General features: G+C 34.4%; 1 protein-coding gene across 3 annotated transcripts in view; it reads right to left on the reverse strand.

Moving 5' to 3' along the window:
- Ube3a (ubiquitin protein ligase E3A) overlaps nucleotides 1-24353 on the reverse strand; it is an 85193-nt gene that overhangs the window by 22580 nt on the left and 38260 nt on the right. For all 3 annotated transcript variants that reach the window (XM_038313633.1, XM_038313630.1, XM_038313632.1), the window contains 7 exons: nucleotides 19066-19364; nucleotides 14262-15526; nucleotides 4544-4688; nucleotides 2777-2982; nucleotides 1906-2070; nucleotides 562-717; nucleotides 394-467 (listed from right to left, as the gene is read on the reverse strand). In XM_038313633.1, coding sequence (XP_038169561.1) covers nucleotides 394-467; nucleotides 562-717; nucleotides 1906-2070; nucleotides 2777-2982; nucleotides 4544-4688; nucleotides 14262-15526; nucleotides 19066-19364 — 2310 coding nt within the window. The remainder of the gene's footprint in view (nucleotides 1-393; nucleotides 468-561; nucleotides 718-1905; nucleotides 2071-2776; nucleotides 2983-4543; nucleotides 4689-14261; nucleotides 15527-19065; nucleotides 19365-24353) is intronic.

The following is a 24353-nucleotide window of genomic DNA, read 5'->3' on the forward strand; positions in this document are numbered from 1 at the left end:
TCCCACAGGGCAGGTTACCCTGACCTCTCTTAGGACTAAAGGGGGAGAGGAGGAGGGAGAGTGTAGAGTGGGAGGGAAGTGGCAGAAGGGGAGGAAGTCAAAATTTTGAATGTTATTTTTTATAAAGTAATTAAAAAAAGTTATTAGAAAAAAATAAAGAAACAAAAAAGGAAGCTGGTAGAACTTTTCCAAATGAAAAGCACATGAATAAAACCTTACTTGTGCATTCTTATTTTACAAATTTTGAATACATGAGATTATTAACAAGATATTAATATTAATATAGGTCAGTTTTTACAAATGAGAACCATTGAGCTTGCTGGTCTGAACCACAGCAATATACACAAACTTTTGATGCACACAATCTTCCTTCTGGAGAACTAAGTACCTCACCTAATCAGAACAGTTTCTCTGGTATAGCCACCGTCATACTCTGTAGCCTCTTCCAAGGCCTGGAAATCTAGATTCTGAAAATTACAGAAAAAAAAAAAAATCTTAGCATCTACAGTACACCATTAAAAAAATAAATTATGAGGTTTTATTGGCAGATGTCTTTCTTACCCGGCTTCCACATATAAGCAATTCAATCTCTTCTGGCCTGAATAAGTACTTTAAGGGAGATTCATTAGTCACCATATGGAAACCTCTGCGAAACGCCTTGAACTGTTTTTCTACTGATTTATTCAGAATGTAGTCTGCATAAAGATTGACAAATTCCTGTACAAATATTAAAACAAGAAATCACATGCTATAGAAGTAAGCACAATTACCTATTGGGCTACATAGCCACTTTTAGCCCTGCCCAAAAGAAGTCATTCAGAATTATTTTTTAAAAATAAATTTTGAGGAGAGGGTTCAGTGGTGAAGATCATTAGCAACACTTACAGAGAATCTAAGCTCATTTGCCAGCATTAGCATAACAGGCTAATAACCATCTGTAACTCTACTTCCAAGAAACTAAACACCCTCTTTTGGTCTCCATGGTCAATACATGCAAACAATTCACCAACATACATAAAGGCAAAACATTCATGTATATAAAACAATGGCCTTTAAAAATTAATAAAATGTATGAATAAAGAAAGAAAAATACATTTACAATTCCTCACTTCTGAGAGTAAAATAGGAATTAATATAAAATGTAATTTTATAATAGTAAGATTAATATAAAAGATTTAAAAGGACTTAATATAAAAAGAGCCTCAACACAATGTTTCAAAGTCCTTTAAGTATGCAAATATAAATTTAAGATATGAATACTAAATTTGAGCAAATCAGAATTGTCTCATGATTTCTACTAGAAGTTTTGGTAAACTATCTACTGTATCCAGTTCAGCAAAAATACTATTTGTTGGTAAACTCAAATACTGTGTCAAAATTATTAAAAATGGTATTCTGTATCCTGACAGAAATATCTTACAAAAAGGTACTAATATAAACTTACATATTCTTAAAAATTATACTATTTATTTTAATTTTCTATACTACTCAATTATTTTCCTCTTCCCAAATGAATATCATCTAAACAGAAACCAAATCTAGCAAAATGAATAATTTTCACATGTATAATTAGATTTCAAATGGGAAATATTTATACACACTAATTAGGACCTTAGTCACTGGGCCCTATCTACCTCTAAGGTTTGATATGGTAGCGCCCCGTTTCTGGTGTTACACTATAGCTTGATTTAGCCATTCATTTTCTGCTAGTCTGTGGACTCTTTCTCTAGTAATTAATTATGTACCTTCACACTAGCTCTTATCTAAGAGTTGGTAAACTGTATCTTCACTATTTACATAAATTTGTTTATGTAATTTTTTTCTGCTTCAAGCAGTATTAAATAATTCTACAAATATTTCTTTGAAATTTATATTTACAAAACAAAGACAGAAAATTTTTATTACCTTCCTGTTTTCATTTGTAATAGGGATTTTATCACCATTTTCCTTTAGGTCATACATCATTGGGTTACCGAAAAGATCTGTCTGTGATATCTGGAAAGTGATCATCATATCATCTTCCACATTCCCTTCATATTCCAATAAGTCCTTTAAACTCTGATATAAAACCTAACAACCAGAAAGAGAAGTGAGATTACCAAATAACTTGTAAAAAGCATTTTAAAAGACAGAGAGCAAGAGCGTGTTTCATTCCTTTTAGAAACTATCTGCCAATAAAAATAAAGCCAAAATTATTTATTTACCATCTCCCTAGTAATTCAATAAGGCACAAAAGACCTTCACTGAGTCGGTTAGTGACAGTGCACGCCTTTAACCCCAACACTTGGGAGGTAGAGGCAGGCGAATGTCTAGGTTCAAGAGCAGCCTAGTCTACAGAGTGAGTTACAGGACAGTCAGGGCTACAAAGAGAAACCCAAAACACAACACTGTCACTGATAATATGTCAATCATCTAAGCAAATCATCAATTCTATGACATAGTGCATACTGTGCTCCACGACACCCACAGGGTCTCCAAGGAGGGGAAAAAACACATCAGCTGTGTCCATCAAAGACCAGCTGATGCTCAATCCACCAGGCAGACCCACAGGCTACACTGAAAACAAAGTGTTCACAACATTTCGCTATGTGGTCAATCAAAACTCGCTCGATGCAATCTATAAAAACAACACTCTTGAAAATTTTAAACTTTACCACACTGGGTAGCAATATATATTGCAAAAGATTCCAAATAAAAACATACTTTTATAAATTAGGATGTATTTCTACATTAAGTAGTATCTTATAGACCAATTAAAGAATGGTAAAGAACTTACTGGGTGTGAGTCTCCCAAGTCACAAAAGGTTCCTTTTTTTCCCATTAGCTTCCTGTAGACAACCATGGGAAAATGAACATCCAGTATACAATTATTATAAATAGCCAGACCGAGTACTATTCCAATCAGCGTAAACTGGCCCTCGGTTTCAAAGGAAGATGGATTAAACCAAAACAATTTTGTAGCTTCATCATATGTGAACATACCTATAAAAAATAAATTTTAAAATAATTTGTATTTTTCAAAGTCTTAAAATTTAAAAATAATTTAACAAAACAACACGTAAGAATTTTAATACAGCAGATATAAGTTTTTACTACTAAATGCATGTGAGAAAACTGTACAAATCTAGTATACGATTATATTAAGTGTATTAACAGCTAGTACACAGTTCTAAGAAACCAATGAAACAAACTAATATGCAACTTGGGTGACATTTCTGGAAAGGTGTTTTTAAAAAGATTTATTAAATTATGCATAGTTTATTATCAATTTTCATTGACAAATGAAAGTTAATTTACAGTCTTTTAGGCACTCAATTATGTTTTAGACACTGAAAATTACATAAGAAAACTCATGATCAAGTACAAAAATTAGATAAAGTTGATTAACTTTAAGTTACTTAGGTACCTATATAATGTGAACTAATAGTTTAAAAAAGCAATTTTGTAATATTTCATCTTTACATGATCTTCATTATTAAAAACCAAATTTAAGAGACATTTTTTTCCTTATTATCATTACTTCATCTACGGAACCAGTAATAGAGATTTGTCTTTTTTTTTCACTGAACAAAGATAAAAATATTTAAAATAAATTCATATGCTTTCTAATTTTTCTAAGTTCATTTTCAGCTGCTTCACAGGAAATACTTCTAAATTAAGGTCTAATATGCTGGGGTAGAAGGGGTTTGCGTATCTTAGCATTTGGCAGTATGAGACAGGAGGATCATGAGTTCAAAGTCAGAAAGCACTAATATAATATAAAAACACTATTCACAAAACCAAAACCAAAGTAAGTGTGTGTGTGTGTGTGTATAAGAGAGTCAGAGAGAGAGAGAGAGAGAGAGAAAGAGGGGGGGGGGAGAGAGAAGGTCTGGGAAAAAAACTTAACAGGATTATTCAAATCCAAATTAAACAGCATTAAAATGTACTTTTAACTTAATTTTGCAAGAGTTTTGAATGTTTCATTTTCAGTTTTAATGAAAAAAAATACAGGAGGAGTATAAATGAAATCTATGCCTTTTCCTGCAATTTAATATTTGTAAAATACTGGTTTTAAAATTATCCAATTCATACCTGAATTCCACAGTTTGAAAAATATATATTATTCTCATGCTTTCAACTGTTTCCAATCCACCATTCTATGGTTTAACAAAAAGGTAATTTTTCTCTACTAGAATATTTGGCTACACAATCTAAGGAATAACATAAATTCATGAGAGACTGATCAGTTCCTGAAACATACACAATTGATATCTGTAACTAATTAGAGGTAAGCCATACTCATTTTTTTGTTGTTTATCATTGCAGAGAATATTCATAAAACTAAATTTGAGCCGGGCGGTGGTGGCGCACGCCTTTAATCCCAGCACTCGGGAGGCAGAGGCAGGCGGATCTCTGAGTTCGAGGCCAGCCTGGTCTACAAGAGCTAGTTCCAGGACAGGCTCTAGAAACTACAGGGAAACCCTGTCTCGAAAAACCAAAAAAAAAAAAAAAAAAACTAAATTTGAAATTCAAAAGACTAATATGAATCATTAACGCTTACCAATATCTGGATTAAAGATTTCCTCCACGACCAACTGAAAAAATTCTTTGGAAACACCTCCCTCATCCACTCCTTGTTCTCCTTCAAATTCCACATATAACTGCTTCTTCAAGTCTGCAGGGTTTTCCATAGCAATCATCTCTAGCTGTTTATAAACAAAAAGATAAAGCTGATGACAACAGCATAAAAGCTAAACTTTCTTCTGAAAACAAAGAGTATTAATAGGAAGTAATTTTGTTTCTGAATGGAAACAAGAAGCAAACTGACCAACCCCAAACAAAAACAAGAGAGTATGGTAGATGCCGGGCGGTGGTGGCGCACGCCTTTAATCCCAGCACTCGGGAGGCAGAGGCAGGCGGATCTCTGTGAGTTCGAGACCAGCCTGGTCTACAAGAGCTAGTTCCAGGACAGGCTCCAAAGCCGCAGAGAAACCCTGTCTCGAAAAACAAAACAAAACAAAACAAAACAAAACAAAACAAAACAAAACAAAAAAACAAAACAAAAACAAAAAAAAAAAAAGAGAGAGAGAGAGTATGGTAGAGTGTTAGGGACATGACTCATTAGGTAAGAGTGCATCATTTGTAAGCATTAAAACCTCAGTTGGAACCCCCAGCGTTGATGTTAAACTCCTGGCATGGTCCCTCATGCCTTTAACACGGTGGGGAACAGGCCGGAAGACGTCTAAGGTCTAATCAAAATGGTGAGCTTCCATTTCACTCAATGATCTTTCTGTCTAGAAGTGGAAAGATACCTGACATCATAGATGGGCTTCTAGATGTTCACACATGGGTACACAAATCAGCACATTCACATGCATGAACCACAAACGTACATCACACCACACAACACATACACACAAAACCACCATTGCATAAAATGGTTGCTTTTAACTCGGCAACTGAATTTTCTATTATATTTTATATAATAAATTAATATAATACATGCAACGAGGCATGAGAACAAATTGAAGCAGCAAAATGCCTGTTTGTCATTTTAGCAAAACCAGCACAGAAATGTGACCTATGCATTGTTTAATAATAGAGACCATAGTAGACCTATAAATAATTTATATTTGTTAGAATGGAAATGTAAAGAGTTAAGCCTTCCTAACTGCCATGCTATAAATGAAATAATTTCAGTTAAGAAATATACATCAGAAAGTCAGATGTGTTAGCTCACACCTATGAGACAGGAAAATGCTAAGTTCTAAGAAATCTTGGATTACATATCAAGACTCTGTTGTTAACACAATTCCCCTCCTGCCGAAACAAATTTATAGTTATTGCCACTTCTTAGTAGTTTATAATGTGACATTATGAAAATATCCAAATTTTCACAAAGGCAGATGAAACATATATTTGATAGATATCTTTATTTTTCATCTAACAATTAGCCTAACCTGCTCTGCTCCACTAGCATTAACTTCCGTCCACTAAGAAACATTAAATTATAATGTGTTATGTTGAAATTGTAACTTGTTTTATCTACTTAAACTTTGCAGATAGTAGTCATAACTAATTATACAATTTATTTTCAACATTGTTTCCAAACACCTGTTGGCTTAAAAAAAATGTAACATTAAAGAAGAAAGCTTGACAAAACAGTATTTAAGAATGTTAAAGTCTTCTTAACTATTTCAAAAGGAATTTTAAGATGTAAGTGGCACTGGAATAAGTCTACTAGTTTACAAAAGCAAATGCCATAAGCAACAATAGTATTTTGGTATTCTAACGATCTATAAAATAAATAAATAAAATCAAAATCTCATAAATTCAGGAATCTTGCCAAGTTGCCCTAAATCTAAGTTTAAAGTTTAAAATGTGAGCTGCAATTGTTTGCCGCCAGTGAAAATTAAAACAACAACAAAAATAAATGAAAACGCCACATCAGAATCAGCAAAAGGGCCTGCTGTTTGTGGCAAGATAAATTTTAATGTATAGGTACATATTTTGTTTAGGATGCTATTTTTTTTTTTTTTTAAGTAGGGGATGCAGCCAAAAATTTTTGGGAAAAAAAAAATTGGTTCAAATTACTTCCTGGATACCTTCAACTTATGGGTTCTACAATACTATGAATTCATTTTTTAAAAACATCTCTGTCTTGGTCTTAATTAACTCATTTGTATGTCTTCATATGTGCACCTTGTCAAAAGAGTCTCTCTTTGGCCTACAGGATCAGCACAGGCTGTACTGTCAGGAAGCCCCAGGCATCTGCCAGTACCTATCTACCATCAGAATTGCAAGACCTTTGTTAACAAAGTTTTGAGGATTAATCTCAGGTCTATTTGTAAGTACTTTACTAACTGATCTATATTCTCAGCTGACATACATAATTTTAGGTCAGTATTTATTGAAAACTTATTTTTGAGGCAATAATTTTTTATTGAATATATAAGAACCAAAATACTCTATTAAAATAAAGTCCCAATTGTCACAAAAGATTAACATCCAATTAAACTTCAGTAAATCCAGCCAAATTCCTAATGTACAACAAAAGGGGGGGGGGGGTAATACTCTCCGTACTACAAGATGGCAAAAGTTTAATAATATAAAATTCCTATGAAGCATGCAAAATTGGTGAGAACTAATATTATTCTTCAAAAAGTCTATTTCTTAAGATTCATAACTTTATGTCCCAAACAGATCAAAAGGTAGACTAGCTCTGAGACTCTACTGATGTGGGAGAATTGTCTGTATTCTGTCAATCATGTTTTAAATAAACGCTGATTGGCCAGACGGAAAGTATAGGCGGGTCAAACAGATATGAAGTAGAGGCAGGGCAATAAGAACAGGAGTATTCTGGGAAGAAGGAAGCTCTCTCAGCAGTCCTGCACAGACCACAGAAGAAGCAAGATGTGACCTGCCCTCCTGAGAAAGATACCTAGCCATGTGGCTAACACAGATAAGAATAATGGGTTAATATAAGTGATAAGGGCTAATAAGAAGCCTGAGCTAATGGGCCAATCAGTTTATATCTAATGTAGACTCTCTGTGTGATTTTCTTTGGGACCTAACAACTGTGGGAACCAGCCAGGACAGAAACCCCCAACTAGCAGGACCTCATGTTACACTCTACAGTCAAAAATTATGTAGATTCGAAATTAACCTAGGAAATGGAAAAGGAAAGCAAACCAACAAAAGTGCTCATTAAAAACCTGTCTTAAGACAGAATAATTTTGAACCTTTAAATTTCAATGATCCCACACAACATTGCCCTTATTACTGTGTAATCTGTCTTAGTGCTTTCTCCCAGTTCTCAAATTGCTAAGAATTCAAGAGATTTCAGTGAATGCTTTCATTTTCTTTTCCACCACAGAAGTGAAACTGCTTTAATCAAGCATTACCAAATAGGAAAAAAGCCCATTACTTATGCATTTGATTGCTATTTCTATTAAAACATGTAAATTATTGGTTCAAAAGCTTGTGGGTATTCTTAGCCCTTTATTCATTCTAGTAAGACAGTCTATGTCTGTCCATTTCTAACAATCATTGCTATCCCCCCCCCCCCAATACTGGTTAACCAGAAGTTTTGAATACTGTATGTTCTATTATGATCACTGAAAACACAATATTTGAGGTGCTCAGATTAACTCTCTAATACTAACTCTGCCTCTGAGTTTGGGTTGCAAGTACTTCCATTCCATTAATTTACAATGTTCCAGGCTCTCTACACGTGGTGGCACATGCCCTTAACCCTAGCACTCAAACTCTGTTCTTTAATGCTGTTTCACCTACATAGAAAAATTCAGGCCAGTGAGGGCTATACAGGCATTCTCTATCTAAAATAAGATTAACAAATAAATAAATATTTCCAGTTTTGTCAGAATGTTTAACAAGATTTTTTTCTTTTCTTTTTCTTTTTTGGTTTTTCAAGACAAGGTTTCTGTGTAGCTTTGGAGCCTTCCTGGAACTACCTCTTGTAGACCAAGCTGGCCTCAAACTCACAGAGATCCACCTGCCTCTGCTGCCTGAGAGCTGGGGTTAAAGGCATGCGCCACTACCTCCAAACCTAACCACAGGATTTTAAAGACAAAAATATTCCAGGAATAAGAGCAGAAGAAGCAGTATATAAAAGTGACGGGTCACTTTACAAATAAAAGCCACCTCACAAGCAGGCTGCTAGAAAACTTTATAGATGGGACTCTAAATTAGTCAAAAGGTCAAGTAAGTTATGAAAGAGTAGCTCAAAGAGAGGCTCTAATCCAGCAGCAAGTACTAGACTACAGTCAACTACTTCTCCACAGAAGCTAGAGAGAATATTGTTTCTGAATTTTGTGTGCTTTTTTACTTTCTTTGGTTTTCTATATTTTTATCAACACTCACATATTATTTTCAGAATCAGGATGTATTTAAATGTTATGTTTTAAAAATAGTTGGCAAGTTAATTCTGTAGACGTATCCAACTGGTTATTTAAGAAGACCATTCTCAATGTGTCAAAGTGATTTTGGAAATATTACCTTGTTTGAGGGTAGTGGGCTAGTAGCCTATCTTTCTAAAAACTATGGCAACAGAAACAAAGCATATTATGTAATAATGCCTTTGGCAGAAGCCATTATCATAAGAAATCACATTAAATTTTGTTTCTTTAAAATAATAATCCTTAAAACATACACATACACCCTTGAAGCCACAGTCATCAATCAAATAGTATAGGAATTAAAATTATACAGTTAAATTACTTTAAATAATAGCTTTTATTTAAAATTGAATTTGTAAAACAAATTGTTTTATATGTAGTTGGGTATATAAAAATGAAAACTGTTGGAAAATGTCAGGCAATTTTGAAAAGAATCTGTGTGCATCCTTGACTTCATTTTTATAAAGCAGTGGATTTTATATGTATTTATTTCTTAAATATAAAATAGATGGTATTGCCTTAATAGATAGTACTAGAGAAAAATAAAATATACTGATATTATTATACTTTATTAAAATGCAGTTGTAACTGCCACATCCTAAATGGGCTTCTTTTCTGATTAGAAACTCTTGCTCTCATCAATTGTTAAAATAATTTTAAACTCCTTAACTTTTAATTAGCAAGACAAAATCCTGGTGAGACCATTTTTTATAAAATGATCTCATATTAAATCATTTCCAAAACTCTACTAAGATATATATTGATACAAAACATTCTATCCCTATATTTTCAAAAATCAAAAATTTTTTTGCAAGTCTATCATTTAAAACATTTAGACAGCCTAGCTGGGCGGTGGTCACACATGCCTTTAATTCCAGTACTCAGGAGGCAGAGGCAGGCGGATCTCTGTGAGTTCAAGGCCAGCCTGGTCTACAAGAGCTAGTTCCAGGACAGGCTCCAAAGCTAGAGAAACCCTGTCTCAAAATATTAAAAGAAGGGGGAAAAAAAGCATTTAGACATCCTGAGTTACTACCTCAAATCCTATGCTGACATAATTTAAAAAGAAAACAACTAAGGATATAATTATTTAAGGAGAAGCAGCACTCAAATTAGATCAATAGTGCTAAGACTCTCCAAAAAAGGTGACTTATACATTTTGGTAAATAATCCTTAAATAATGAGCACAAATGCAATCGCCTTAATAAATTTAACTTTTTTCATGTTATCTGTAAACAAAAGATCAATCTGTTGTGCCTAATGTTTAAGTGGGTTACAGCTGAGTTAAATGATTACATCTTAGGTAATAAATCCAATTATGACATTCAATTCTACAAATAAGAATCTCTCTAAAGTTCACTTTCCTCATCCAAAAAAGTAGTTTGATGTTTTATTTTAAATTATTAGATGAGGCTGAGCCATTATGATACTGACTACTACTTCATTTTTCATTCCTCTTCTAAGAAATTACTTTTGAGGATTCCATTCATTTCTATTAGAATAATGTTAAATAATAATCACACTAAGCACAATTTAATTAATGAATGCTTGATAGAATTAAACACACAGCACAAAAAAACTTCATTATTAAAGCACTGTAGGCTACTGATGAAAAACTGAAGTACATGTAGCAGTAGGTATTTATAATAAAGGCAATTACGGAAGCTGAGTTAGGCGATGCTTTTAGACCCCCATATATACAGGGTTAGGGACTTGGGGAGGAAACTGGGCAACAATTCTGATAACTTTTTCTTTGAACCAATTTCTTTCATCTGCATGTGGCAAGTCCTGGTTTTTAAGACTTTGCTTTCCAATTTTCCATCTTCGCCATTCCTTTTGGTCCTCAGAATAACTATGTAAAATTCTAGAACTTACTAATTTAATCAAGTCCCATAACACTATCAGCTTCTATTTCAATTATACTGACTTTATTAATCTTCTTAAATACTGGCAATATTCTAAACGCAAGTTACAATAGCCTATAACCTATACATATAAATTGTACTAACAGTTCCCAAATATTAGTTTGTGGCATAGATGTTCCAAAATATATAAAGTACAGAACTCTAGGTTGCCTGTCAGAATCCCTAATCTGAGCCCCTAGAAGGCAACACCTTGATTTTTTTTTGTTGTTGTGTTTTCATTTGGGCAGCTCTCTCTAAGACTGTGAGGGAAGTCTGAAGCAACTCATGTATGACAGTACTGTCTCTTCTTTAATACACACTACATTAATCTACTCCTTTAAAAAAGCAACTTTAAGATTTTATACACACTACAGCCCTCGAAAAGCTTTGTTCAAATTGAAGAAAGAACATATATATTTAATGGAAGGCAGAAGGATACATGTGGCACAGCACATATGTGGAGGTTTGAGGGTAAGATTTGGGCTTCAGTTCTTTCCAACCATGTGCATCTAGAGGATCAAACTTAGTCATTAGGCCTGGTGGCAAGTCACTTTACCCACTAAAACCATCTCAGTATCTTAAGAATATATGTGTGTGTATTAAGAATTTGTAAAAACTTCCACACTAAAATTGTTGTCATTCAGATGGAAGAAGGGTTCTTATTAATATTTATTTCTGTATTATTTTCATAGCATTAAAAGCCAAAAAAGTTAGAACAAAGCTCAAGAGAAATATTGCAGTAGTTTTTAAAAAACAGTACCTTAAACTTAATAAAACATTTCAAACACTATTCTCTTGTCCAGTAACAGTTCCTCTAAAAGCACCAGCTTGGGAAGAGTCGTCAGACTGATTTGAAGTGAATGACACATGAAATCAATGGACATACTTTGGCTTTAAAAAAAAGACCAGAGAGTGTACACTCTTATAATTTTAGCAGTGAAGAATAGGATCACAAGTGTAAAAAAATATCATAATTATTAATTCTAATATACTGGCCTTTTCTCTAACTTTAAACTTTAAACTAGCTGGTCTAATTAACAAGTGAAAAGTAAGATTCAATAGAAAACTTATAAAAATCACATATGTAATCTTTTCTAGGCCTCATTTGTAAACTAAGGAAAAAAACTTATTATCTCCTTAGCTCTTAAGTTTAGGGTACTATAACTTTGATTATTTATTTATAATGTTGAATTTTCAGCAAAACTTCTCATTCCTTCTCTATACAACCTTAATATGCAGTTCAAAATGACGGGATCACAACCAAGTGTGATCAACAGGAACTATTCTTATGAAAAAAAGCACAAGATTTAAAACACAACAGTGGCACATGGCAAGCAAAACAAGGGCAAACAGAATAAAGCTGATTCGTCAGTTCATCAGGGATCTTTGTAGATACTGCTTGCTGTAAACCTCCTCCTTTCTGTTACTAAACTGAGTGACTTGAGATCAGTAATGCTGATGGGAGGTCCTCAATTTGATCTTAAGGTATGTGTCTATACTTACATGTCTATACTTACATTTCTAATCCTTTCACACTGGTATGTTGAAAAAGAAAGAAATCTGAGGTTGGGAGTTAAGATGGGATAGAAAAATGAAGAAGAGGGGAAGAGGAAAAGTAGAGAAAGGAACGGCAAACCAGGATAAAGAATAAAAGCTGGGTAAAACACCTAAAAACCTTCTCAATAAATGTTATCTCTGTTACTACTGTATTGTTTATCAAAGAGACAGGTAGCAGGACTGTTGGAGGCAAAGGCTTCTGTAAACAGGTCTTAGACAAGTGCAGATATGATCTAAAGGATTATGATTTATAACATGTCAAAGCATATAACCAGTTGAAAAAACTAAGTAATATTCATAGCAACAATTTGTTACCATAATTACAAGGCTTGCTGTTGATTTCACCCCAATACCTCTTTAGGAAAAGAATGTTAAATACAGAAATGGTTAATTTTCTCCTAAAAGATCATTTAAAAAACATACAAATATTACCTAAATTTTTACTGGTGCTTAGCATCACTTTATTATAGAAAAAAAGGAGGAAAGGAAGAAAATAACAAAGAAGTCTGATAGGAAAGGTGGATGATTTTGGTTAAGTCTGAATTCAGTTCAGTCTTATGACTTTTCAGATTTAGGCAAATCCATACTAAAAAAATATATTTTCAAATAAGTATTAATCAGTTATCTGTTACAGGTTCTTCTTATTTGTTAGTATATAAGGGTGACACTTATATACTAAATTTTACATGAAGTTCATAGAAAAAAAAGTAGCACTGACAAGAATAATTAATACTAAACAATAATGCCCTGAATTTCTTAAATATGATACTGTAAAACTATGGCCGGCACTCAGCAAACCAATTTTCTGGCTTAACTGACAGAGACACTGCAATTCTTGTCATTTGTGGAAGAAAGGAACAGTCAAGAAGCAATGTCATCTGAAAGAAAAATCACGGTGTTAAAAGCACCTGACTTACCAGTTAAATCTAGAGTTGATTGAAAAATTGAAACATTAATACCAAAATGTTGAAGTCTCAGGACTTAACATTATTACAGTTTAAAAAATAGTATCTTATACTGTCAATATAAGACAGAGTGACTTGGTGGCTTAGAAATGAAGTCTTACTGACACAAAGAACCAACTGATGATATGAACTGGATGGTCATATCATCCAGTACAGAATAAGGAGTTTTACATAATGTAATCTGCTAGGCCCTCTTACTGCTCCCAATCACACCTAGATCTGATCCCAACCCTGGCCATCACATCTCCCTTTGTCATGGGTTTCACTCTTCAGTCTTTGAAAACAGTCTTTTCTTCTGGATAGACGCAAATGACACAAAAGGGGCTGGCTTTCAAGATTTAGAAAATCCATCCCCTTTGAGTGCTGCTTAAATGTGCGCGCGCGTGCATGTGTGTGTGTGTGTGTGTGTGTGTGTGTGTGTGTGTGTGTGTGAGTGAGGGGGGGAGGGCATGTAAAATGGAGGAATTGGTGCATGTGTGGAGGTCAGAGCACATCAAGTTTCAGTCCTTTCCTTTTACCTTCTGAGACAGGGTCCAATTGCTCACTACCTTACATTAACAGGCTGTCTGACCCACAAGTTTCTGAGGGTTCTTCTGTTCTGTCTCCACCACCCAACCTGCTTTAGGATATGGGTATCATAAATGGTGCTACCACGTCATATTTTACACATGCTCAGGGAATCCAAGCTTAGGTCCTCATGTTTGCACAACAAACTTTACCCAGAGTCATCTCCCGAGCACTAGAATAAACAACAAATAGAACCAATATTTTCAGTGAGTAGCAAGAAAGGTATAGTAACATAGATCAGAAATACCAACAAGTTCCTAAGTTACAGGACATCATTTATCTTTCAAAATCACAGATGAAATGAATACACTAGAATGTGTCACTTTGTAGTTTTCAGTTTAATTCTGATTTTAAGTAACAGTCAAACTTACCCGGACAAGTGCATCATCTATGATATGGTCACGTCTGACTTTGAGTCTCAAATATGGATTCAACTGCTGTCCTTGAACTAGACTGTAGAGAACAGTGATTCTTCGTTCACTGTACATGCGAATTCTATTGTCATAATATAATCCCAAATTCTTTGTGACAGCATTCAATATAAAGGGACATGTCATAAAAGAGAATTTGTTCTCTGTTTCAACTTTGAAAAAGGTATAATCTTTATCCATTTCTAGAACATCATTCAGTGGTTCATTAATGAATTCTTCAAAGGAGATAAGTGGTTTTCGACAATCTAGAGTTTTAACACCAAGTTCAGTTTCTATTGGGTCCACTCGAGGACCTTTCTTATTTCTTCTATCATCTCCCAAAAGCTCCTGCAGTGTCAACTCACTGTTGTCAGGCATGGGCTCTTCTTCATCTTCCTCATTGTGATTTGTGTCCACTTCCCCTCCTACTACATTTGCATAGTAGACCATTTTTAAACACTTTGAAGCAGCAACAATGGAATCATCATCATTCACTAGATTTCGGCTATTAAATTCATTGCTTATGACTTTGTAAGTAATTAGTTGCTGAAATGTTTCCATCATTCTCCGAATCTGGTCTGCACTGTATTTAGACCAAAGTCTAATCAGTTTTCCTTGAGCTTCAAGGGGTAGCTTACTCATAGCTTTGCAAAATAATGGCAGGGCCATTTCCAGATATTCAGGACTGTGGAGGTTTCTATTCTCCATTACAATAATGAACAAATTGAGATAATTAGGATCTCGGGCATACACACTATGATAGAGCAAGTCACATTCCACGTTAGGTGACAGATATACAATTGCATTGAGAAAGGCAGTTTCTATTTTTTCATTAGAGAGCAAACTGGCGTAGACCCTTCTAATGGCATCAACATCCACAGTCACTTCATCAGGACCTAATTTCTGTGCATTGTTATCTCCCTGTGAGCTATCAACCATCCGGGAAGAAGATGCTTCTGAGTCTTCTTCCATAGCAGCAGCAGCAGCAGCGGCAACGGCAGAACATGCAGCCTTTTCCTTTTCATCTTCATCCTTGTCTTCATCCTTTTCTTGTAGAGATTTCAATTCCTCCTTAGTGTGTTGTTTGACTTTCCGAAAGCTCATAACCAATGCCTCAGCACTAGAAAAAATTTTTCCAATTACGCGAATTAAAGGGGAGTAATCCTCACTCTCTCTACACACTTCCAGAATTTCATATACTATCTCTTCAGTTAGGTAATTCACATCTAGAAAATGGAAAGACAAAGAACAATTATTGTTGTGATATACATGTTTATTTTGTGATTGTAAGTTCTAATAAGAAAGTAAAATACCTAAACATTCTGAATTCAAAAAACTAGAAATTTTAAAAAAATAAATCTTATTGACCTATCAACAAACTACACTTAGCAATTCCTATTTCATTTAAGTAATAGCAACAACCTCACCCTTTGGCACTCATTCAACAACATAATTATTATTAAGATTTGCTTTGTAATAAAGACATGCATTAGTATTTTTCTAAGTATAAACTAAGTATGTATGTAATTTCATTGCTATACTGATTGCAACCTTAATGAAGAGTTACAACACTAATATCCTGGAAGCGTTTTCCCTTTCATTGTTCTCAAAAGACTAAGGAGGCAAAGTTTTATACCAAGTGTTGCTCAGTCCCATCATAAGCAAGCAACCCCTTTTCTACTTATATATATTAAAATCAAGTGGCGCATGCCTTTAATCCCAGAACTTAGGAGACAGAGGAAGGCAGATCTCTGTGAATTCAGGTGAGTTCTAGGACAGAGCATTTAAACAGAAAAACCGTGTCACAAAAAAATAACACCCCCTTGCCAAAAAACAACAAACAAACAAACAAACAAAAACTGATTCATTTTCTGTGTTCATTTCTTTCAGGTTCCTATTCTGTGACTGAGGAAAAGCAAACTCTGAAGTTAAAGCTTCTACTGCTGCTACTACTACTAAAACCTGTTACCATGAGGCAGGTCCTCATAGTCCTAACAGAGCAATTGGAAATTATTAGAGGCAATTAAAAATAAACAGTGTGTAGAAGCTAAGAAAGTAAAGACCATAAGAACCAAAACTTACATACATTTTCTCCCAGGCACGAAACTAGGGTCATAAACTTCCTAGCTTCCCTCACCTTTATAGTAAATGTCACTCTCATCAAAGGCTATACCCTTTCAGGGCAACGCAAAAGATATTTTATCTTACTGACAAAAGATGAATGACATTTTATATGCTAAAATTTTAGAAATCAAATAGCAAATAATAATGCTGAAACCAAACATAACCTCTTTGTTGAAGAGTACCATACTATAATCATTAAATCAAATATTTAATGAAGGATATTTTCAGTTATGTTGACAATCCATCCCTATCTTCACTATGCCAAGTATGTCCTCACCTATATTCAGCAAGTAAAAATCCTTTTATAAAAAATAATTTATTTTACATCCTGGCTGAAGTTGCCCCTCCCTCTCCTCTCCTCCCAGTCCCTTCCCCCTCATCCCCTTCTGCTCTGACCCCTGAATCCACTCCTCATTTTCTGTTTAGGAAAGGACAGGTCTCCCACAACGAAACAAAAACAGCTGTAGTTGTATCAACAAGACAATAGTATGTAAAAATCTTTACTATAATCACTACATATTCTTCAAGGTACCTACTCAACAGTAAGAAACAATATAAAATTCAAGTCATCATTGATGGAATGGCTTCCAGAAGATGAACTATGAAGCACTAAACTTTATAAACTACAAACCTGATCTGTGGCCTGCTCCAAGAGTTATTAACACTTGTTTGTTTAATGATCTTGAATTCTTTCCTTAAAAAAAATTTGTCCTTATATGTATTTATGAGAAGTAAGGGGTTGGCAGACATGTGGTGCTGAGAGGGTAACCTGAAGGAGTTGGTTTGGTTTACTCCTTCCACAGTGTGGTCCCAGACGTGAGGCCTGGCGGTAGGTACCATGTACCTGGATGAGCCAGTATGCCAATCCAAGCACTAATTCTTCAGTTTATTAAGAATAAGTAAGTATGAATGCACTAACATGGAGCTTATTTTTCATTAATCCAATGAAAATATTATGGTATCTTCTTTGACCACTCAAGTATATTTAATTTCTCTAAAGTGTTAGCAAAAACATAGAAAACATGTATGATGAATGAACAGTCTGTTAGGAGATAACGTGTTTGACCTACAGTGTTCTGTTTGAAATGTTTAATTGACAACTCTCTTCTCCCTCCCCTACCTCCGTGTGTGTGTGTGTGTGTGTGTGTGTGTGTTTGTGTGTGTGTTAAAAGCACTGCAATCAGAAATAAATGGTTACAGTCTGGATATCAATGAACAAGTAAGTGAAGAAACCGTTTTAAGACTCACTTGTACATTCTAATATATATATTTCTGAAACTGAGACAGGATGTAACATCATTTAACACAGACTAGCATGGAATTCAAGATGTTCCTTCTTAGCTTTCTAAGTACATGGACAACGCCACAAGACTCATCTCAAAAACAATCTTAAAACATGGTATTTTATACTCTAAAAAGTACAAAACTGTTTCGTGTAAGAACAAAGCTGTCATACAATAACTGATTAGATCTACATATCTAATTAGAATGAACAAATACAATTATCAAAATGAGAGCAACAATATGATTAAGCATTTATAACACCTAATTAAAAATATTCAAATGAGTAAAGGAAATAAAAATTGGAGTGATCTGCAAAACAAGAAATTGCAAAATAGAACACATGAGCAAAAACAAGACTACTACATCCATTATGTACTAGATCTTCCTACAGACAGCTGCATTTAACCACAATGGCATATTATACTTCATTTACTATTACTCTGTGATGGCCCTCTAGGGCAGAAACATGCAATAGAAACCAACACAGATTCCATATTCAATATATTGATAGCATTCACCTATTTATCCTTACATAAGCAAATACATGAAAAAGGACTAGCAATATAGTTTGAGTAGCAAAGTTTCTGATTATTTCTATAGTTCTATTGTGAAATAACATAATAAACCTGTATGTAACTCAATTTTATTTCAATACCTCTTAAACATATTTCAAATGGTAGTGAGTCTAAGACAATCTGAAAATTTTAACTACCTCATTATTAACACTAATTACTTACACTAAGCCAAAGAAAGATTGGACATCCATGATGAAAAAATGGAAAATTTTAAGAAGCTCCAAAATATAGGGCCATTTTACAAAGCATGGATTGGTTCCCCAACCAATAGCCCAGATGGTACTGTTTACATTGCATGTCACTAAAAGTCCAAAGACAGTCTCAGATACCTTGCTGAAAACAAACAAGACCTATGTACCTTGTGAGGATATCAAATGCCTTAGATACAGAAAGCAGAATATAGGAAGAAAATGTTATCTGCTTCTTTTAAGACTTTCCCTGGAGTTTCAGAGTTCATAACAGGATTTACTATAAATACAATATAACTTTGCGACCTAATAAGCTATTATGTACAATGGAAATCATTACAAGTTGATATTAACTCATTCACATATCAACTTCTACAGTATAATCTGCTTCTGACTAACAACTAACATATCAGTAAAAGGTAACAAAGTAACTAATTTAATAATAACTGTCCTTCACCAGACCTTACCAAGAGAGGCTTTTACTATACTGTGGTATCTTTAGGTCACAATAAGGCAAAAGAACAAAAGTAATACATTTAAATCTCTGACGCAGCTTTTAACTGAGTATTTTCAATTGAAAATACAATCTCTTACCTTTAAAATCAGGTTTAGCTCCTTTTCCATCCTTGTTCAGTTTTACCTCTGAGTTGTTAGGTGTACCTTTTGAGTTCTCAAGGTAAGCTGAGCTTGCTCCTTTCTTGGAGGGATGAGGATCACAGAGTTTTGCATTAGTTTTATAAAGCTCAAGGGCTTTAATAGCTGCTGCATTGTTATCCATACGAAGAAAAGTTGGACAGGAAGCACAAAACTCATTCGTGCAGGCCTCATTTCCACAGCCCTCGGTTAACTGGTGGTAGTAGCGTTCTATTAGATGCTTTGCAGCTGCTCGCTTCCTGTATGTACCAGACATTCAAACAATAAGCACAGTGATTAGTATTGCTCAAAAACAAAGCCCAACAGATAAGACAAAAGTTAACTAAGCAATAAAGCAATAAACTAAATATTTAGGTGGAGAAACTGGAAATCCACTATTACCCCCAAGTGTTAACTAGTGAAATAATACTTTCTAAGAAACTGTGATAAAATGTCATCTTATAAAAATTATCATTTTAATATAGTATGCTTTTCTTTGGTTTAAAAAGATAAGCTTAATTTGATGTTGTATGATCCTTAAACTGTTGAGTACAACTAAAAACAAAAAATTGCATCACTGTGTTATGCCAGTTTTCCTTTTCATTACATATGAAATAATTAATTCTAATAACTTTCAAATACTTAATTTGCAGTTAATACCAAATTTCTATCTAGAGTTTATGAAAAAAATTCTCAATAATCATGAGAAATTTAAAAGTAAACTATCTAAATCTCGTATTATAACAAGGGAAAGCAGCATCAGCCTTGAGCCCAGACTTGCCACTAACCCTCTTCATTAAATCCTTGTCATAGGAAAGATGAAGGTTTTAACTTCCATTAGGGCAAAATCATATTCATCTTACTTTATAAGCTTTAAGTAGATTAACATTTGATCATCAATTTTTCAGGCAAGGTGATCAATAAAAATTAATTATGTCATCAACCAAGAAGTTGTTTTACATAATCTATCTCTATGAGTTGATTTTAAAATTCTATTCTATTCTATTAAGTAGAATCGCATACTTAGTCCACAGAATTAAAAATGATCCCTTTGGACTTTAATTTACAAGCATGGGAGCTCCCAGTAGGAAAACCTACCTACTTTCACTCTCAAAACTGCTATTATTTTGCTAATGGATAGAATAAGTGGACAAGAGCACTAGAGGTGAACAAGCAAATAGGAATCCAATAAGTCTTAGGACAATGACTCCAAACAATACAGGCAGATGGCACAAAATTGTATTTCAAACACTACCAACCAATTCAGAAGCTTTAATTAGGAATGTTTCCTATACATTTCCCATTCATAGTGTGCAAACAGAACGACCCACAGGCCAAGTCTGATGCACTGAATTTGATCCCTGTATCTCACTTGGTGAAAGGAGAGAACCAATTACCAAAAATTGTCTTCTGATCTCTAAAAATACACCATAGCATATACCCAGCCACATACATCCATACAATATAAATAAGTTTAAAAAAATTTAAAGTGTATCATAAGAGTTAGAGATCCTACTTAAGGGAAAAAGTTGTCAATTAATGAAGACATTATTTCCTATATCTAGTGGAAAATCAGCATGCCTAATAACAGTTATCTGCTTTAAAACTGACAGAGTTCACCAAATGAAATAATTACCCAGAGCCTTCCTGCTATATTCCTAAGAAAACCAGTGACCAAATTATAAAGGTAGGAAAAACCTGTGCTTCAAAATATAAAATAATAATTTTCTAAATGACACAATTCTTTCATGCTTTTCATCCTAGCTATTTTCTCTAAGTGTGTACTTAAATAATAAATATAACTATCAGTAAGGAAGAAGTCAGGAAATGAAGTGAAGCCTTTCCTGTCATTCATAGACAAAACTCCGCAAGAGAAGCCACCAGTTACTTTTTTAGCGTCTTCATATTCCACTGACCTTTGTAAGTATATTAATTCCTTAGATAAAAATATGCCATTGTTATTTAGTCCATAATAAGGCTCAAGTGAATCATACCAGTGTGAGTGCTATTTAAAATAAACAATACTTGCCACCTGTTTATAACTTTCTCAACAGCAACTGGCCATGCTTTCCACAAATGACAGTAAGAGAAAAAAAAATCACTTCCAATATTCTCAGGAGCACTAACAACACTATTTGCTGGTTCCAGTTAATTTCTGTAACAACTGGACACTTAGCAATAGAAAATTAAATTACAATAAAAACTGATAAAATAATCATATAACTGTCCACAGTAATAAAACCATCAATGAGATTATATAGTAATAGTAGAAGAATAAAGAATTCCTACATTAGTAGCTAAGCATGGGAGTCAAAAACACTGAACAGTTGTCATGAGAGCAAGAGACAAAAGCTAAAAAATAAAAATGACTAACAAGAATGTGAGTCCTATCCTATCTTCCCCCCCCCCACACACACAGGGTTTCTTTGTAGCTTTGGATCCTATTCGGGAACTTGCTTTGTACACCAGGCTGCCCTTGAACTCAGAGATTCACCTGTCTCTGCCTTCCAGTGCTGGAATTCAAGGTATGCACCAGCACCGCCTAGTCAGCAAATGACTTTTATTAAAGATAAGCAGAATAAAAATATGAAGATTTGAGGACACAGGGTAGAAACACAAATGGCCCAAGACTCAACCTGTGCATAAGCAAACTAGTTAGCACACCTCAGTGTCTTCCATAGGTGGCTGTCCTTTACTTAGGATGTGCCTATATAAAATCTCTACAAGGTGTGATGACATATGCTTATAATAGCAGCCACATTAGACTAAGGCAGGAGTGACTGGACCATCTCTCCAGCCCACCATTTAGATTCATTTTAAAAGACCACTGTGTTCTCTTATTAGTCTACTTATTTAATTCTGTAGGCTTCCTTTACTTATTTACCATTTGTTCCTTTCTTATTAACATTCTACTTTTTCTTTTCATTTAAGCTTGATACCCACTTTCCTGCATCTTTCTTTTTCTTCATTCAGTTACTATTTCTAATTTGACCTTAAATAATTTTAATTTCTTACATTATTGTTAGCATTTTTTAATGGTCATTGGTGGTATAAATGCTGGCATCAATCAATTTAGTTTACTTCTGTATCTTGTTTGGTTTTATTATTCATGTTCCTTTTCTGGCTACGATGAGGGGGGAATACCCTATGTATTCCTGGCGGAAATACAAACTGGCACAGCCAGTAGAAAAATTTAATAGAGAGTCCAAAAATAAATAAAAAATCTATCCCATAATCCAAGCATACTATTTCCAATTTCAATATCTAAAGTAATCTATCCCATAGATCAAAAATATATTTAACATGTATTTACTGAGGCACTGCTCACAGTAGCCAAGATGTAGTATCATCCTAAAGTCATCAATTGAAGAACAAATCAGCAAAATGTGGTATGTATTCAATAAGAACTAATTATTTCATTTGCAGAAAAATAGATAGGACCAGAGACTGTTAAGACAAATAAGGTACACTCAAAAAGACATTATATTTTTATTTGAAATCTATACATTAAAAATCCTACCTATATACATAGGCATATATACATTATTTTGTTCTTTACTCACATAACATGAAATAAGATGAATCATTTATATGATATTTAGCAAAGAGAGATTAAAGGAATAGGGAGCAACGTGGTACCAGACCTCCTGTTTTGGCCCCTTTTCCTCATTTTCAGGCTTTCCCAGATCCCAAAACAGTACCAACCAATGATTCTCCAGTCTATCCATTTGCGCAGATATATCCACATAAGCTAACTGCACTCTTCCAACAGGGTCTCTTCCATCCAGATCACCCAAGCCCCATGGCTACCTGCCAGGTGCCAACAACTTCTTGTAAGTAGTATTCATCCCTTGGGAATTCACCAGAACTACCTCTGATTTTCAACAGGGACTCTACAGCCACATGGGACCCAGATGGATCCAGAGCTCTGACAAGTGCTTGCCTAGCACTATCCTGTTGTCCCTATCCAGCCTTGAAAAACAGGAATCATTGGAAACTTATTCCAAGCCCTAGTGTAAGCTGCTAAAGGTACTAGTATTGTAGCCAATAAGCTGAAAGACTGCAAATAGTGTAGCCTCAAATAAGACTAAGGAAGTTGATGTCGAAACCGTGTATAATAAACTAGCCCTCTTCCTGAACAAAGTAAACACCTCTGATGAAAGAAAACAAGTCTAACTGGGCAAAAACAAAAGCAAAATCACAACCCAAAATTAAAAACAACACAAGAAAAGAAATTCAAATCCCTTAATAATGGTCCTGAAGAAAATAATCTGGGAAAAATTCCAGACAAAGAATTAACTATGGTCAAAGAAAATAAAGACAAAGTAAAGTCAATCCAGGAAAACAAATTATGCTGGAAAAGAAAAACTTAGTAAGCCAGTTAAAACTTCAGAGGAATGTCTCACTAACACGATCATGTCAAAAACAGGCAGTCAACAATGAAAGAGAAAGAGAAGCTGGGCCATGCAATAAACTTAATAATATATATATATAATTGAAAGAAAGGTAACAAAGTTTTGTGACTGCATGAAAAAAAAAAATCTAAACTCAGAATTAAGAGCATAGAAGAAAACCACAGCGAAGGCAGGAACACTATCTTCAGTAAAGCTGCACAAGAAAATGTTCAACCTTTGAGAGCTGCCCACGCAGGTCCAAGAGAACATCAATAGAAAAAAACAAGAAAATAAATTCTCCCCAATATATTATAGTTTAAAAAATTAAAACAGAGTAAAGGGTATTTTTTTGTTTTGTTTTGTTTTTTCGAGACAGGGTTTCTCTGCAGCTTTAGAGCCTGTCCTGGAGCTAGCTCTTGTAGACCAGGCTGGTCTCGAACTCACAGAGATCCGCCTGCCTCTGCCTCCCGAGTGCTGGGATTAAAGGCGTGCGCCACCACCGCCCGGCTGGAGTAAAGGGTATTGAAAGATACAAGCCAGCATGCATTGACTCATAAAAGCAGAAACACCAAAATGAGTATCTATTCCACAAAGAAGTGCCTGGATCAGTAGGTCTCAACTTTCCTAATGCAGTGACCTTTTAATACAGATTCTCATGTTGTGGGGACCCCAATAATTATTTTTTTGCTACTTCATAACTGTATTTTGCTAATGTTATGAATCATATTATAAATATCTGATATGCAGGATAGCTGATATGTTAACCCTGCGGCAGTCACAACCCCAGGTTGAGAACTGCTGACCTAGATCTTTAATGACCATAACTGTCCACACAAAGCATTACACCAGCAAAAC

Source organism: Arvicola amphibius, chromosome 12 (assembly GCF_903992535.2).
Source record: "Arvicola amphibius chromosome 12, mArvAmp1.2, whole genome shotgun sequence".
Classification (NCBI taxonomy): domain Eukaryota; kingdom Metazoa; phylum Chordata; class Mammalia; order Rodentia; family Cricetidae; genus Arvicola; species Arvicola amphibius.